The sequence below is a fragment of the Lotus japonicus genome, chromosome 4 (genome assembly GCF_012489685.1).
Source record: "Lotus japonicus ecotype B-129 chromosome 4, LjGifu_v1.2".
Classification (NCBI taxonomy): Eukaryota; Viridiplantae; Streptophyta; class Magnoliopsida; order Fabales; family Fabaceae; genus Lotus; species Lotus japonicus.
In genome coordinates, this window is record NC_080044.1 from 77,615,006 (window position 1) to 77,632,647 (window position 17,642).

General features: G+C 35.1%; 3 protein-coding genes across 3 annotated transcripts; 2 read left to right on the top strand and 1 right to left on the bottom strand.

Moving 5' to 3' along the window:
* Window positions 1-4,532: 4,532 nt before the first annotated feature.
* LOC130715534 (uncharacterized) lies at window positions 4,533-7,984 on the bottom strand. The gene is made up of 9 exons (XM_057565648.1): window positions 7,822-7,984; window positions 7,654-7,734; window positions 7,503-7,552; window positions 7,079-7,156; window positions 5,968-6,025; window positions 5,835-5,884; window positions 5,467-5,575; window positions 5,312-5,373; window positions 4,533-4,795 (listed from the first exon to the last, which is right to left on the bottom strand). Exons 1-9 carry the CDS (start codon window positions 7,903-7,905, stop codon window positions 4,753-4,755), a joined length of 615 nt encoding a protein of 204 aa, XP_057421631.1. The 5' UTR covers window positions 7,906-7,984; the 3' UTR covers window positions 4,533-4,752.
* Window positions 7,985-8,840: 856 nt separating this feature from the next.
* On the top strand, window positions 8,841-12,182 carry LOC130709878 (protein SCO1 homolog 2, mitochondrial-like). Its single transcript, XM_057559010.1, has 7 exons — window positions 8,841-9,049; window positions 9,142-9,229; window positions 9,376-9,478; window positions 11,099-11,278; window positions 11,363-11,452; window positions 11,607-11,739; window positions 11,827-12,182. Exons 1-7 carry the CDS (start codon window positions 8,973-8,975, stop codon window positions 11,876-11,878), a joined length of 723 nt encoding a protein of 240 aa, XP_057414993.1. The 5' UTR covers window positions 8,841-8,972; the 3' UTR covers window positions 11,879-12,182.
* Window positions 12,183-13,581: 1,399 nt separating this feature from the next.
* On the top strand, window positions 13,582-16,958 carry LOC130711834 (protein SCO1 homolog 2, mitochondrial). The gene is made up of 7 exons (XM_057561594.1): window positions 13,582-13,877; window positions 13,968-14,109; window positions 14,247-14,322; window positions 15,990-16,193; window positions 16,278-16,367; window positions 16,529-16,661; window positions 16,752-16,958. The coding sequence occupies exons 1-7, from the start codon at window positions 13,804-13,806 to the stop codon at window positions 16,858-16,860; spliced, it is 828 nt and encodes a 275-aa protein (XP_057417577.1). The 5' UTR covers window positions 13,582-13,803; the 3' UTR covers window positions 16,861-16,958.
* Window positions 16,959-17,642: the final 684 nt, after the last annotated feature.

A 17,642-nucleotide genomic window follows, 5' to 3' on the forward strand; every position in this document is an offset into this window, starting at 1 on the left:
TGCATTATTTCATTTGAAAATTACTGAAACCACAAGGAATACAGGGAGTGAGCACATGTTGAAAAAGTAATCTTTACCCTTTACAAAAAGTAAATGATGATTTTATTTCCTAAAATTGGTCTAAGGGTTATTTCACACGAAATTTACAGACCCCATGTCATGGTCTTCGCAACTGTGATCATGCAATGCAAGCACACCATCTTAATCCAAAGCACAAGAAATTGTTAACACAAACATTTCACACGTCATTAAACAACACATCAATTTAGCCGTTTTTTCAAAAAAGAAATATCTGTTTTTGATTGGGCTTGGTTCCAGTTTGGCCCATTTTGTTTAAAGCATTGCTAGATGGTATAAGATAGGGGTGTCGATAGGTCGGGCTCGGTCGGATTCGGGCCTGACCTTCGGTTTTGGTCGGGTGAAAACCGCAAAATCACCGGAACCGCCGCCGTCCGAACACACCCTTCGGGTAGATTGGGTTCGGGTTCGACGGATCACAGATTGATCGGTTCGGATCTGTCGGTTTGTTCAGCAGAAGGAAATTGAAAAAAAAAAACAAGAGGATGAGGAAGAAAGAAAGCAGAAACCAAGATGAATCTTAACAGAAATAATTTTTCATTACAAATCTTTGATTCAAATATATAATAACATCTAGATACAATCAGATCTGGAACAATCTCAACAAAAATTAAAAATCTTCGGCAGAAGCCATGGGATCAGTACCCTCAAATGGGAGCATTGTGTGCATGCCTGGATCGCAAGATGGCAGAGTAGCTTCTGGTGAAGCATCTGCTGCTGGTTCTCGGGAGTGGAGTTCTCACTTTCACTACTCACCCACCTCCTAACCCAGTGCGCTAATAACCCCTAATTTCTGAGTAATGTTGTAGGCACAAGACTGGTGGAGTGCGACGATCGAAAGGAGGAGATGGATGGTGGAGTGCGGCGATGGAAAGGAGGAGATAATTGTGAGAAAAGGGTTAGGGTTCGGAGATAGCGTTCCAGTAGGGAGAGAGGAGGAGAGACACGTTTTGATTGCAAAATGAAGGAGACTCTCTCTCATTAGTGTGACATGTTGGCGATCCACCCTAGGAGCAACGTGAGCCGTTAATAAAGCTAGATCTAACGACGTGGAACCTGTGAGAAGAAACACAACTCAACGGTGTGGACCCACACGTTTTTTTCCAGACACGCGTTTTTTATCATCCGACACGTTTTAGGCTTTATGTTGCACATGTGGGGCTGGGCTCGTGTTATTATTTTTTTTTTACACAGATCTGGTTCGGTCGGTCGACGGCCCAATCCGACGCCGACCGAACTAACCCATCTTGAACCGTTTTTTTTTTGTCCGATTTACCCGAGACCTGGACTAGACCGACCCGTTGACCAAAAAAACACTCGGTTTGGTCGGTTTTGGATCGGGTCGGGTCCTAATGAACATCCCTAGTATAAGATACTCAATTATTCATGGATAACACAGTGACATGATTAAGCTAAAGTGATAGTCTACTTTTTTTTTTTAAACTAAAATAATAATTTAAGAGAATTAAGAGATCATCTTCTGTTTCATTACTATTCTCCAATTAATTATTAAGTGAATTAAGAGAACTCTTATGTGTAATTTGTTCATTGTTGTTATTTACTTCGCAAAGGTAATGCAGTTGCTGCTTTTTGGCTAGGTTAGATTTTTTTTGTCGTTTGATAGTTTGGACAACATCTCCGGAGAAACTTTTTTCTCTGTTGTTGGCTGACTCTTTGAGTACAGTACGTTTCTTAGACTATAAATTTTGATTCTCATTTTTAGTTTATTGTAAAAAAAAGAAAAAAATTATGAAAGAATACAAAATATTCAACGCCTTTTATTTTGATAAAATAAATCTATTTTATTTTTTAAAAAAATACTCTTATAATGGATACTTAAGTAATTTCACTTGTGTATTTGGTCACCCTTATGTATTTCTAGTGTCCAATTCGGTCTGCAGCATCACATCAAGGCTAGAAGTAGAACTCATCATGAAATTTGAAACGAGGACCACAATGACATAACAAAAACACAGCTGCAGCTAGGGATGTTATCAATCGTTTTTTTCCCATTTTTGTAAACCTTTTATGAAAAAATGCTTTCCTGTTCTAATTTATATCAGAAGAGTAGGTAGTAGTACTTAATTAAGAAAATGAAAGCTTGGTCAAACTCGCATAAAGGGTTGAACGTAACTCAGAAAGAAAAGCAATACCAAGTTTCACATATGTCATGAAATTGAAAATGATTGTAACCCTCCATGGCCCACTTTTGCTATGAAGAGCTTGTCCAATGATACTTTTAAGCATGATTCCTTGCAACCTACATTAACCCAAATGCTAGCAAGAATATTGAGTTTGAATGACCTAGTTTCATTCATTTGGGTATGCTTCCATGAAGTTTCCTTTATTTTTTGTTTTGTTGAGAGGGACCATCAATGCATAAATAGATAGACAGATAGCAGCATTACCATTACAAGAGCTGAGGCAGAAACTACTACAGCACATGCACATGGGAATAATAATCTTTTAACACACCAATTCCACCTCCATCTCACCAAATTATGAAGAAAAGAGAGGTAAATAAGTGATATGATATGTGATGTGACAGGAAATGCAGAGAAAGAAAGGAAGAAAAAAGAGTGGAAATGATATGTAAGAGAAAGAGAGGTGTGAATATATCACAACTCCATGCACCAATGCACCAACTTCCTGAATTTCCAAAATCAGAAAAAGTAAAAATCACAATCACAGATTCCAGAAGGAAAAACAATGCTTAAAGTAGAATAGTATAAACTAATCAAACATCGAAATAAAAAGCCACTCTATCACAAATCAAACCCAATTTTTCACACTTCATCAAAACGACGCACATCAATTCGGTCGTTTTTTCTCGGACTAACAAGAAAATATGTGTTTTTGGATTGGGCTCAGTTTCGGTTTGGGCCCTTGTTTTGATTCTTAACAAAAAAATATTTGCTTTTGGAGAGATTTTGGGTTTTTTTTACAAAAAAACCAAGGGAGATATATTTTGGATTGGGGTTTTTAATTTTTTATGCATTGAGACTCTGGTTTTTTTTTTCCATATTATTTTTATTCACTTTTTTATTTATATTTTTTCTAAATTTTCTATCACATCAATCATTATAACTCATCTTTTTCACTGATTTCTATGGTGTTGGGTGGTATCATTATAACTATTGTATACATGTATGCATGAACTAAAGATAAATATTACGACTTTTTTACAGGGGTAGTACAATTTTCAAAGAAAATTACCAAACTAGTGTAACTTTTGTTTTAATTACAAAAGTAGTGTAAATCGCCACTTGAAGTGGCGATATCTTTTTTTTTTTTTTATGAAATCGCCACTACCAGTGGCGACACCAAATTTTTTTTTTTGACTTTGTTTATGAGTGACGGAAAAGTGTCCGTCACAAATTCCGTCGCTAAAACTTTTGCAACGGATGTATTCGCACTTTTATTTCCGTCACTAACTTCTTTTTCATTATTCACTGGGATTTTGAGATGAAATATACTTCGTCGCAAATAGAATTCCGTCGCTAGACATTTTGTGACGAATGCTATCTCTCTTCACATTGGGTCACTAATACCTTTTATATTATACTAGGATTTTGTGACGGATACGATTCCGTCACTAACAAATAAAGTAAAAAAAAAAAAATTATGGGGTGTCGCCACTACCAGTGGCGATTTCACTAAAAGCAAAAGAAAAAATAAAGTGATATCACCAATGAGATTGGCGATATGCACTAACCTGGTAAATAAAAAAAAAGTTGCTCCATTTTGGTAATAAATCTTTCAAATTGCACCATGTAGGTAAAAAAGTCAAATATTACCCTGTCCCGATATTTGAACTCTCTTGCCTGAACATACGACGACATACATATTCATGCGAATAGTTAAAAAAAGAAATAAAATGTTTATTGGGGATTTTGAAATCCCTGCAAAATAAATGTATAATTTTGTGGCAGTTTGGATAGCAATTTAAAGTTGTTAGAAAATTTGTTTTTCTCATTTTCTATATTCACTTTTGAAAGAGCTTATTTAAATTTTGGGGCAAATACAAGGGTACCTCCACATTTGATACATGTTCTCTTCATATGCTCTTATATATTTTTATCAACCAAATAAAACATATAATTATAGGTACAAGGGTACCAACCCAATTATAAATCAAGTTACAATCCTTTAAGACATATAGAAGGATACATCAACCATGCATTAAAAGAAATATCTTTAAAGCAACTAAATCTCTTCATTTTAGCTCAATTTTGGATTAAAAGTGTAGTAAAAAAATAATTTTTAACCCAACATTTCTTATACCTTAATTTGTATTTGTACGATGAAATTAGGTGATTAGTGAACTGAAACAAATTCAGCAACTAGAAAGTGTAATTTCTCTATTACACATGTTTCAGTTTTTTTAGGTTTCAGAGATTTATTAACCTTATACTGCTACAGATTTAAAAAATAAAATTGTAATTGGTGATAAATAAAGTTATAATTGGAGATACCTTCATTTTAAATTTAAAAGCATTAAAAAACTTCATAACAACGTCGTAACAGCATATATTCATCTATCGATCAAACTGCACAGTAGCCACACAATTTCACAAGGAATTTAGTAATTTACATACACTCCTGGAGCAAATTATTTGTATTATTTGTCTTTGAAGTTGGGGAGGTAATGAAATAACATCATCCAAAAGTATTTCAACCGACATGCGAAAGACCGCCGCCACTTTCAGCATGCGTCCTACAGAAGAATTCATGTCAATTAGTAAGGAAAAACGACTATAACAAAGTAGCAGATGAAACATAAAAAAATATGCTTCATATGAAACATAAAAAAAAGGATCATGAAAGCAGCATTTGGAATGAGAATTAACACCAATAAATGTATTTAAATCTTGAGCTGGTGCCTCTAAATTGACCCAATGAACCATGAACTATCCTTCACATGTTCTAGAAATTTCAGGGGATTAAAACCAACCAATTGCAGAAGCAATGCATAAACTAAGATCAATGAGCATGAGGAAGACAATTTCTAGGGAGGAATGATTTATGATTAGCTAATAAGACAAGATGCAATTAAGTAAGGACTTGCATAAAAATGCCAAATTTGGAAACTTAACATCATTGTTGAGTTCCCACCAGTTTTTTCAAGAAAGTAAATTAGACTTCAAGATTACTAATCTCTGCGAATGAATGTCATGGATGGATATAAAAGTAATGTGCTGATATAATATAAGGTCAATAGTTCAGTACTTACTTGTGGTCAGAAGGATTTGGCGTAATCTCATAAACGATAGTAGCAACAACATCCCTTTTTAACTATACAATAAACAAGGAAGTTGGTAGTTAGACCTCAGACAGTCAAACTAGATGATAAACAATAAGTAACCATGGATTTGGCAGTTGAAGTACCTGAGTAGCTTCGCCTTTAAAGCCAATGTAGTGTATTTTAGTTGTGTCGCCTCCAAAACTCTCAGGAAAGTGCAATGTAATATTTCCAACACTTTGAAATTTAGAATATCTAATCAAATGGATAGATACATTAAAAACCATGATGGTAGAGACAAAAGACAACTCCAATGACACAGAGCAATATTACCTATATTGAGTGATATTATATGAATATGAATAATGAATACAAAACATTAAATCACATGGGAAGTGAATTGCATACACAGATTATTGCCGTATGGAATATCTCAGAATATTTTCAGGCACAAGTGTTTGCAGACAAGGCCAATGGGATAGAATAAATAAATTCAGCAGTATATAATTATTACCTTGTCTGGTATTCCAATACTCCTTGCATATTTTCAGCCAAATCCCATTCCTTTAAAAACGAAAAAACTGTATCATACAAACTGGTGTGGATTTGTTAATTAGTTCCTTGAAAATCTTAAGAAAAAACTATACCTGAATGGCTTGCATGCTTTGTGCATCTGAAAAGTCAATACCATCTCGATTGATGAACCTAATTCATGTTGATGGTTTAGCCTTTTGTGTAAAAGAATATTTGCAATTAAATATTTTTTTGGATTTTTGTGGTATTGCATCTACTGATTGTTAGGTACTGAGAAAATAGGTGAAATAAGCCTAATTGGTCCAGAACACTATATGTGTTACCATTATGTGAAACTCAGTCATATAAAAGAGCTTGATAAAATATTCAGTTAGAAATATAATATAAAATCATTCACGCATCTTTACCCAACAACTTAAACTTTCAGGATAGCTAGTTCATGACATGTATTTAAGCCTCTATGACCCAGTAATTTGGAGTTTGATCTTCATTTCCCCTATTATTTTAATAAAACTGGAATTTCAGCACAATGTAGGCGGGCATGTGCGTTGTCTACCCTCTACACAAGAACCAATTGGGCATCCGATGACAAACGTTGTACCACAGTTGCCCGACAAATTAAGGCCAACGGGCTCTTGCATGAGGGGCGTTAGATATATAAAATAAAATCATTCATTTTGTCTTCACCCAACAGTTTAAACTTTGGAAACAGTTAACTCATGACAGATTTGTCCTTATTTGCTAGTTTCATCTTTCATTTTACGACCTTTCTTCCAGAGGTTAAATCCCAGCCCCGATATATTTACATATGAACAAAAGAAAAATGGTCACCTCATAAAAGGAAGCATAGGAAAGCTCATTTGTGCGAGCATTCTAAGATATTCATCTTAATTACGCTGAGATCCAATTATCAAGGCAAAAAGTGCATGAGCATTAAACAACATAGCAAACGGGGGGAATGTATGACAGCGAAGATGGTTATCTAAAATCAGTCTGCCATAAGAATAATCCAAATAAATCTCACAGGCTGGGCTTGAGAGGAGACAAATATATATCATAATTGTGAAACAATCTAAAATGATAAATTCCATAAGAGGAACATTTGAAATAGCAAAATGATAAAGTTGATGCCAAAGCAAAACACAATTATTTTCAGGAATCAATGCCAAAAACTTACTAAGATAATCAAGAGCAATAAGCAGCTGCAAAACCATAACAACTTACGCTCTCATCTTGGAAGGACTTGTTCCATCAGCTCCACCAACAATAGATATGCTCTTAATCTTGACATCTGAAGTAAATCTATCACAGAAGCATAACAAGTCACGTAAGAAGTTACAAGACCAGTGTTGTAAATCAAAATTGAAAATGTTACAGTCACTGTGAGATCATACAAAACTTCAAGGTAGGCAACATAAAGAAAAACACTAGTAACAAAAGGAAGCACTAATCAAGACACATTTAAATACAAAGTCACTGACACATGCATATATTGTTATTAAGAAAATATACACTTCTTTTCCTTTTTAACATCAACCCATATATCACATGAATCATAGTACATAGTTCAGTTCAATCTTAATGAGAATTTAGATTATTAGCATGTTTATACAACAACATAAGATGAGTGTAGGGCATAGCAACTTACGGAATGAATACAAGTAACTCAGGATCACCCTCATTGCTTTCCAAGTGACCCTGTTAAAACCAACATATTATTACATGTTAAAGAGGGTACAAAACTGCAGAAAAATGAATCTTAAATATTGATATGTAGCAACTGGAGCTGAAAGCATTACCCCAGAAGAATTCAAACGGTCTTCCCAAGCTTTGAAAACTGACTTAACACTTCCTGGTGTTGCCTCATTGAGAGCAGATACCTGAAACATGTGTATTGGATGAGCTAGCATTGTTAGAGGCCAATCATTCAGTTCAAATTCAAGAGAGTGAGAGCGAGAGGAAAAAACCTTAGAGAGGTCGATGTGCTTGTAGAGAGACCAGTCAGTGGAACAATCATGGTCTTCGCAACTGTGATCATGCAAACACGACATCTTCACCGGAACCACAAGAAAGAAATCGTTGATTCCTTTCTCTTCGATTGGGGTTTAAGTTTGTTTCACACATCATTCAAAATCAAAACGACGCACATCAATTCGGTCGTTTTTCTCAGACAAAAAAGAAAGATCTGTTTTGGATACTTGTTTGGGCCCATGTATTATGGTTTTTTTTATTATCAAAAAACAAGATATTTTGGTTTGGGGTTTTGATGCATTGACTGCCTCATTTATTGTTGGCCAAAAATATAAACTTCCATATTATTTTGACATTTTCATTCACTTTTTATTTATATCTTTCTCTAAATTTTTTATCACATCACTCATTATATTTCACATATTGCTCGTTTTCACTAATCTCTCTCCAGGTGGTGGAATTGGTGGACTAGCATAAACGATAAGATAAATATTCTCTGGTTTGTAGATGCAGTAACATATGCGTTTATGCAAAGAGTTAAAAAAATAAATAAATATTTAGAGAGGGTTTTGAAACTTGCGCAAAATAAATGTACAACTTTGTGGCAGCAGTTTGCACAGCAATTCAAAACTGCCGGAAAATTTGTTTTTCCCGTTTTTCATATATTTTACAAAATTCATCTATGTTTATTGGTGGTCGCAAGTGTGTTGAGGGTCAATACATTTCCTATAAGCTGAGCTACTTTCTTAGAATGATAATGATTTTTGCTTCCAAGAGAGGGTCTCCTCATTTTCTTAATCACTTGCTTCCTAAATAGTTACAAGCCAGACTCTTTTTTTGTTTTGTTTGTGAAAACAAGCCCAGATTCTTGAAAGCCTATCACTAGAGAGGCCCAAGCGAGAAATGAGGTAAAAAGTGGAAATCTATGTCTGTAAAATCCCCAAATGAAACAATCAATGACTGTTAATTAATAAAGTCCAGTCTGACTCATACTATAATTGGATGGAATGAGCTTGCATAACAAGCAATTTTTGCAATGGCATAAGTTTCACTCTTTGCCATTTCAGCTCACTCACACAAAACCCTTTATTCCATTGTTTTTCTCACAACACAGTAGCAGTCTCTTCAGTTTTCCTTAGCCATAGCCATGTCCATTCCAAGGTTTTTACTCTCTTCATCCAAGCAACTACGTTCCACTCGTCAAGCTCTCACTCTTCTTCCAAGGTTACTTTCCAAAACCCCCGATCATTCTCTGTTTTTCATGAACCACTAGAAATGTAAACAGCATTCTTGATATTTATGCTTTTCTGTGATAGGTCTGTTCCCTCTAGGACAACACAATCTGCTAGCTACAGGAACTCTGCTGAATCCCACTCTTCTCGCTCATGGGGTGCTTATGTTATTGTATGTTCCCCTTTTTCCTTTCTTTCTTCTGTTATTGTTGTTATGTGACAATGTCATAGGGTACTTATGTTGCTGCCTAGTTGTTTATGTTGTTTCAAGTAAGATTAGATGCTAGTTTTTCATTTCCTATTTTGATTTTGCTGCAGTCAGCTGCTGTTGTTGGATTTGCTGGGCTTGCAGCATTTTTTCATTACAATGATCTCAACTCATTCACTTTAAAGAGTCTCAAGTTCAAGTGTTTGGGGAAAGGTGTTTATTTTTCTCAACAAGTCCCCTTTGTATTTATTCTTCTGCATCATCGGTAGAGTGTGATTTTCTTTCTCTCTTTCCTTATATTAATAAAGCAGGAAGCTCAGTAATAGATAACACATTGTAAGATGGTGTATGATTTTGATAGTATTTCTGAATCATTGGCCAGCAGGCCCAAAAGAAGAGCTGTTAAGCCCAAATACTTAGCAGCTATGCTCAATTCATACGCTTGTTATTTACTGATTCTAGACCGTTCCCTTGTTAGAGAACCTCCATTAGATACATGACACATGTGCAGTTCCCCTTGATTTATGGAATCCATCAACTAGATAAATAGAAAACTGATGAAGTGAAAATGACATGAAGAAAATTTAGCTATTTGCTTTACCAATTTGTTTTGTTTCTGTACTTTTCTGCAATTTTGTTCTAGATCTATAACTTGACATGAAATTTCTTCCTATCAGATTTATTATGTGGAATTTTGTCGCATTAGATTGTGGCTACACATATTGGCTTCTCAGTGCAGTTGCATGCACAAAAGGGAATTTTGACAGACTTCTGATAGTAATATCATTTGTGGTACTGATAAAAGAGGGTTAGAGGGGGTCTCACACTATAAGTGATATGTATTACTGGTTGTAGTTTTTTTAAGTTTGTATCGGTGAAGTTCATATGTTGTTGGAACTTATTTCAGAAGTATGCCCTGATTGTTTTATTTTTATAGCAAGCTGTTAAATCCATTCAAACAGTCATGCCAAACATATTTCAGATTGAAAACTTCCATAATACAATCTTTTGCATTACATATGTGGGGTGGTGATCAGTGTCTAGAAATAAGGAGCTATATATCTTTTGCTCTTACCTAGTTATATTACATAGTAACCATTAAATTTTGGATCATGAATCATGACTGCATGCCAAGTCTACCCAGGTCACTTTTAGTGTCATTTTATGAGTACTTACAGTCACATGAACCTGTGTATTTGGGGAGGGTTTTTATTAAATCGCTTGACAACAAACACATCCCGCTAGATGCTTGATTTCTCTTTTAACCTTCCTTGGTGACTTTGTGAGGTCCATATCCTAATATCTAACTTTGCTATCAGATTAGTCCCATTGATGATGAGTTGTCCAATTGAATATTCACACAGGAAGTGTCCATGACATCATTGGTTGCTAGTTGGTACTTCTTATTCTGGATCCATTATTGTTTTCCTAAAACTGTATCTCTTCTTTTCATGGGTCTACTGTGTTACAAATTGGGTGAATCAGGAGCTGGGGATAGATGAGTTCCATTGCTTTATGATTTGGTCAGAATTGTTTTGTCTAAATTGATCCATGACTTGCAAACGAAAATCATGCAGTTGAGACTTGAGAGGATCAAGTAATACTTTGTAAGACCCATGCATAATCTACTAAATGTCTTTATTCTTATCCATGACTATTTGTGGAATCAATAGTGAATTCTGGTTGAAATGGATACTTTCTGAATTTTGGAGTTCTCAATTTTCAATTTTACACACCATAGCTTGGTGGGTTATTTGATCAAGTGTGATCCCAACATAAGTTTGAGAGGATATTTCATGTTCATTGTCCTGACTGCTCTATTCGTTGGATCAGGTCATGCCAATAGACCCAAAATTAGGGGTGGTCCCTTTACACTAACTAATACAGAAAATCAAACAGTTACAGAACGTGATTTTCTTGGGAAATGGGTCCTCCTTTACTTTGGCTATACCTCGTCCCCTGATATTGGACCGGCGCAACTCCTCCTTATGAGCATGATCATTGATATATTAGGTTTGGCCCTTCTATCTCAGTTTTCTGTATTATAATTTTCTTTTCTGGATTTACCTTAACATTATGTATTTTATGTTGATCAAGAATCAAAACATAAGGTTAAGGTTCTGCCGGTATTTGTTAGCATTGATCCTCAACGTGATACTCCCTCACAAATTCGTGCATACCTTAAAGGTTAGGTTGTCTTGGTTGCAAAAATATTATAATTTCCAATTACTGAAACTTTTGGCTCCTGTCAATGATGTTTTATGTTCTACCCTCCCCCTCAATTTATTTGGCCTTATTAACTTTTCTTGCCCGACTGTCCAACTGGTCACATGTACTGCAGTATTTGATTCGAGAATCATAGGATTAACTGGACCCGTCGCTGCTGTTAGGCAGATGGCACAAGAATATCATGTTTATTCTGAAAAGGTAGAAGAGGATGGTGACGATTATCTTGTTGACATTTCCAAAAACTTGTAAGCCCTTGTTCTACCCTCATGCATCCTCCTATAGTTCTTCATGGTTGTACTTAACATAGATATAACCTCTGTGAAAACAATCAGGTTTTTCTTGAACCCAAGGATGGAGGTAAAAGAATGCTTCAGAGTCGAGTAGAATGCAGTAGTTGCCAGAACTCAGAAGCCATATGGAAAGAGTTGAATAAAAATCCTTCTTGATGCTTTGGAGTTTGGACTTTAGAGTTTAGAGTAGAAACTTGCTGTTTAAATTCACCACTTTTCTCATACGGAACATTTTTAAGCTTTTGTTGAACAATGATCATCCTTGTATCTAATGGTGATATTTAGTGATCGTTTTTCAGGGTGTAGAAGGCAAGAGATTTTGTTTTAGTGATGTTAACATTTTAAGAAACTACTTGCTTTCTGGAAATCTCAATTGGATTGTTTTTCTTGCGCTGTAATCCTCTCTTCTAACGTTAGGTGTTGTGCTTCTTTTATAGTTTACATGTCTCTAACCTGTAGCTTCTAAAAGGAAGTAGAATTTATAGTAATTTTCATAGTGTATTTACACGGAGGCTTGATCCACCAAGCAGCTTGGATCACCTTATTAAAGTTCCAATTGAAGGCTAGTCAATTGAATAAGAAAACCTGAACAAGTGAGGTGTTTTGAAAACTAACATGAAAAAAAAAATCATGCAAAAGATAACATAATAAAGAACACAATAGTGATAGTATTCCCTTATCATGAAAATTTCCCCAATTCACAATGGCCACATCAATTTTGCACCCACGTGTGTTTTATTTCTTACAAATTTCTATCCAGATCGATTAGGGACTATTTTCATCTCTTCTTTAAGAATTCATATTCTTCTTCACCAATATAAGTTTAGCTCCTTTTAATGCAACTTTTGATTCACTAACACGATATGATTTTGATTCAATGTGTTTATTGTTACTGGAGATTTTTTTTGTGAACAATCAAACAATTTTATGGGTGTTAACTTTTTACTGTCCAATCATTCTTTTAGGTTTCAAGCCTCCTGCAAAATACATTATTCCATGCTAAACTAAATCCCAACAGAAAGCCGGATAAAAGATTAAGAGCATCTCCAATGGTAGGAACTTATTTTGGGACTTAACTCAATTTTTGTGGGCCCAAATTGTCACATAGGATTTAAGACACTCATAAGGTCTTCATGCACATTTCACTCTAGTGGTTGAGATCTTATTTTACTTTTGACTGGACCCACGGTACCTAATATATTTATACTATTTATTTTTCTCCCTAATTTTTACTTTGGTTATGATATTGAAGGAGAGAGAAAAAAATATTATTTTATTTAAGATCCCACATTTGAGAGTACTTGAGCTAAGGCACGGATCTTAGCTTTTGCTAAGATCTCATGTCATGTAGGATAGCTCCAATGGTGAGATTTAATAAGATCCGGATCTTATTTTAAGGTCCCAAAATAAAGACTCCATTGGAGATGCTCTAATAGGTCATGCCAAACTATAAAAAAAGCCAGGTCAGACCTTAAAATTTGGCCTACGACAGGTCACACGTCGGGCATGAGCCGTATAATTATATTGCAGGTTAGGTTCGTATCGCTCAAACCCTAGCTTGGCTCGGCCTTCACTCCTCGGTAGGCATATAGTTGTTTTGGTGTTTTAATTTTTTTTTTTTGGACGAAGTGTTTTAATTTTCCCAATCACAAAAAAAAACATCTAAAGCCTAGGACTAGAGAGGCCCAAGTGAGAAGTGTTGGAAAATCTAAGGCTGCAAAATCTGCTATCTTTGTGGCCCATGAAACAATGAGTATTAATCAATGTTGCAAAAAGGAAACACTGAACCGATCCAGAGATGATATAGTCTGGTCAGAGTCATACTAGAATTGGATGAATGAATCGAATTCAAAACACACAACACAAACAAACTGGTACCAGCAAAATTGAATGAATGAGCTTGGAGAACAAGCAATTTTTGCAATGACATGGGTTTTACTTTAACACAAAACCCTTTCCTTCATTGTTTTTCTTACAACAACATAGTTGCACTGTCTTCAGTTTTCCTTAGCCATAGTCATGTCCATTCCGAGGTTTATACTCTCTTCATCCAAGCTACGTTCCACTCGACAAACTCTCATTCTTCTTCGAAGGTTAGTTTCCATTTCCAAAACCCTTAATCAGTATTTGAATTTCAATTTGGGGGTTTTATTGGTGTTATGCTTTTTTTTTCTCTGTGATAGGTCTGTTCCATCTAAGACAACTCAATCTGTTAGCTACACGAATTCTACACAACAGGGTAAACCAAAATACGAGCTCCATCCTCGATTCTCTCCAGAATCGCACTCTTCACACCCTTCTCGCTCATGGGGTGCTTATATTATTGTATGTTTCCCTTTTTCCTTTTGTTTTTCCTGTTATTAGTATTATTTGATTGATATATAGCAATCTCATAGGGTACTTATGTTGTTTCAAGTAGATTGGATGCTAGTTTTTCATTTCCAATTTTGATTTTGCTGCAGCCAGCTGCTGTTTTAGGATTTGCTGGGATTGCAGCATTTTTTCATTATAATGATGAGAGGAGAGCTGTTCCAAAAGGTATTAACTATTTACAATCTAAAATTTTTATTTGACTTATTTTTAAGGGAATGAAGTACAAATATTTGGGGACATGTGTTAAATTTTATCCATAAGTCTCCTTGTATTGTTATGCCCTTGTGTTTATTCTTCTGCATCATCTGTAGAGTTTGATTTCCTTTCTTTCTGTCGTTATATTAAGAAGCAGGAAGTTCATTAGTAGATGAGTACATCAGTCATCGATAGATGGTGTATGATTTATTATGTGGAATTTTGTCAGATTACTTTGTTGCTAGACATGTTTGCTTCTCAGTGCAGTTGGATGCACAGAAGGGAATTTTGGCCGATTTCTGATAGTAATATGATAATATCATTTGTGATTTGTGGTAATGTTAATAGAAAGTTAGAGTCTCAGACTATAAGAGAATTTCTAGCAACACACTTCAACATGATTGGTTTAATTTTTAAGAAGTAAACACCCCCACATTTTGTAATAATTGAGAGAAATATGTTGACTATTTTGTAAAAAGACCAACCATAGAGAGTGAGTGAGATTGTGTTCAATTGAGTGTGTTGCTAGCAATCCTTATAAGTGATTAAAACACTGGTTGTAATTTTTTAGTTTGTAGTTGGAACTTATTTCAGAAGCATTCCCTAATTGTTTTATTTTTGTAGGAAGCTGTTAAATCCATTCAAACAAGCATACCAAAGATATTGCAGATTGAAAACTTTCATAATATATCTTTCACCTGGCATATGTAATTAAGTGCTATATATCTTTTGCTCTCACTTAGTTTTATTATTTACTAATCATTGAGGTTTGGATCATGAGTCATGACTATAAGCCAAATCTACTCAAATCACTTTTAGCGTCTTTTGATGATGACTCACATGAATCTGTGTATTTGAGGAGGGATTTTACTACGCTAGACAATACATCCAGCTAGATGCTTGATTTGTCTTTTAACATAGCTTGGTTTTGTGCTGTTTTCGAAACTTCAAATTTAGGCGTAAAAAATGAAGTGTTTCTATTTTGTTCTTCATATGTATCAGCCAGTTACCAGTGAGCTACATATGCTTTGATGATGATACCTAGTATATCAAGAATATAAAATCTAAGTAGAATGTTAGGTCTGTATTCTAATATCTTGCAATTTTGATATCAGATTAGTCCCATTGATTATGAGCTGTACAATCAAATATATTTACAGGAAGTGTCCATGACATCATTAGTTGCTACTTCTAATTTTGGATCCATTATTTTTTTCCTAAAATTGTTTCTCTTCTTCTTATGGGTCTACTGTGCTTGAAATTGCCAAATTGGGGTTCGGATTTGAAGCTGGAGCTTGGTATAGATCCAAGTTCACCATTGCTTTATGATTTGGATCAGAATTGTTTTGCCTAAATTGATCCATGACTTGCAAAAGTAAACCAAGCAGTTGAGAGGATCAAGCCAATACTTTGCAAGATCCATGCATAATCTACTATATGTCTTTATTCTTATCCATGATTATTTGTGGAATCACTTAATACTTCTGCTTGAAATGGCACAGTTTTTCATTTTGGAGTTCTCAATTTTCAATTTTACACACCAAAGTTTGGTGGATTATTTGATTAGTGTGATCCCAACATAAGTTTGAAACGATATTTTATGTTCATTGTCCTGACTGCTCTATTTGTTGTATCAGGTCATCAGGGTAGTAGCCAAATTGCAAATGTTGCCAATGGACCCATAATTGGGGGTCCCTTTACACTAATTAATACAGAAAAGGAACCTGTTACAGAACGTACTTTTCTTGGGAAATGGGTCCTCCTTTACTTTGGCTATACCTCATCCCCTGATATTGGACCAGAGCAAGTCCACCTCATGGCCAAGGCAATTGATATATTAGGTTTGGCCCTTCTATCTCAGTTTGCTGTATTATAAGTTTCTTTTCTGGATATACCTTAACATTGTGTATTTTATTTCGATCAAGAATCAAAACAGAATCTTAAGATCCTGCCAGTATTTGTTACAATTGATCCTCAACGTGATTCTCCCTCACAACTTCGTGCATACCTTAAAGGTTAGATTGTCTTGGTGCCAATACTATCATAATTTACAATTACTGAAACTTTTGCTTCTTTCCAATGATGATTTATGTTCTACCCTCCCCCTCCCCGTCAATTTATTTGGCACTATTAACTTTTCTTGTTCCCCTGTCCATCTAATCCACATGTACTGCAGAATTTGATTCGAGAATCATAGGATTAACTGGACCCGTCGCTGCTGTTAGGCAGATGGCACAAGAATATCGTGTTTATTTTAAAAAGGTAGAAGAGGATGGTGATGATTATCTTGTTGACATTTCCCACAGCATGTAAGCCCTTGTTCTACCCTCATGTATCCTTCTATAGTACTACTTCTGTATGGTTGCACTTAACATAGATGTAAGTTGTTACACAATCAGGTATTTGTTGAACCCAAAAATGGAGGTAGCCAGATGCTTCGGAATCGAGTATAATGCAGAGCAGTTGTCAGAAGCTATATGGAAAGAGTTGAACAAAAAACCTTCTTGATGCTTTAGAGTAGAAACTTACTGCTTAAATTCACCACTTTTTTCTAATGCGGAACATTTTTAAGCTGTGGCACAAAGAGAATTTCATTTTTTCTCTCATCCCTAATTGTGATATTCAGTGATTGTATTTCAGGGGGTAAAAGTCAAGAGATTTTTTTAGTGATGTTTAGTCTTTTAAGAAATTACATGCTTTCCGGAAATGTCAATGGGATTGTTTTAAGTTTTGTCCTTGTTTTGATACCTTTCAACAATGACATGAAGAAAACCAGCTATTTTTGGAGAGGAAACTCTTAAGATGAATACTCATTTAAAATAGGCAGTAAGGTTGCTAATGCTGGGTTAGATTGTTGGTGTATGCTCATTACCAATAACTTGGACGGGGTTCTTTGCTTCTTTTTTCTAAATCCGAGCTGACAAGTTGGGTCAGAAAATCGAATTGACAATCAAAACTCTTTTTTTAAGTCAAATATGTTAGTTGAATCTGCCTTCAACTGAAAACAGAACATACTCAGATGCTGCAAATGTCAATTTTGATGCCAAATAGGTGTGCTTAGTGTATGTTCAGTAATAAAGTTCTCTTGAAAGTTGAGGCACTTTTTTCTTAAAGCTACAAAGGGACAAAGGGGAGCTTTGAAGTGAACCTTTGGCTTTATGGCTGGACGTGGTTTTTGTAACACGCAATGCAACCAAACACAATGTTAATCTCATTTTACATTTTAGAAAAGTCTAAAAGAGAAAGAAGCATATCAGTTTACTTGATTTTAAGCAGTATCTTTCACACCC

What these genes read in the sequence shown, in the direction of transcription:
- LOC130715534 (XM_057565648.1), bottom strand. Translation starts at nt 7,905, where the DNA reads ATGTCGTGTTTGCATGATCACAGTTGCGAAGACCATGATTGTTCCACT. An exon ending in GAGTTACTTGTATTCATTCC is followed by an intron (nt 7,157 to 7,502) that starts GTAAGTTGCTAT and finishes CTTCTGTGATAG; the next exon opens with ATTTACTTCAGATGTCAAGA. An exon ending in TTAAAGGCGAAGCTACTCAG is followed by an intron (nt 5,374 to 5,466) that starts GTACTTCAACTG and finishes TTTATTGTATAG; the next exon opens with TTAAAAAGGGATGTTGTTGC.
- LOC130709878 (XM_057559010.1), top strand. Translation starts at nt 8,973, where the DNA reads ATGTCCATTCCAAGGTTTTTACTCTCTTCATCCAAGCAACTACGTTCC. An exon ending in GCTCTCACTCTTCTTCCAAG is followed by an intron (nt 9,050 to 9,141) that starts GTTACTTTCCAA and finishes TTTCTGTGATAG; the next exon opens with GTCTGTTCCCTCTAGGACAA. An exon ending in CATGATCATTGATATATTAG is followed by an intron (nt 11,279 to 11,362) that starts GTTTGGCCCTTC and finishes ATGTTGATCAAG; the next exon opens with AATCAAAACATAAGGTTAAG.
- LOC130711834 (XM_057561594.1), top strand. Translation starts at nt 13,804, where the DNA reads ATGTCCATTCCGAGGTTTATACTCTCTTCATCCAAGCTACGTTCCACT. An exon ending in CATGGGGTGCTTATATTATT is followed by an intron (nt 14,110 to 14,246) that starts GTATGTTTCCCT and finishes ATTTTGCTGCAG; the next exon opens with CCAGCTGCTGTTTTAGGATT. An exon ending in ACTTCGTGCATACCTTAAAG is followed by an intron (nt 16,368 to 16,528) that starts GTTAGATTGTCT and finishes CATGTACTGCAG; the next exon opens with AATTTGATTCGAGAATCATA.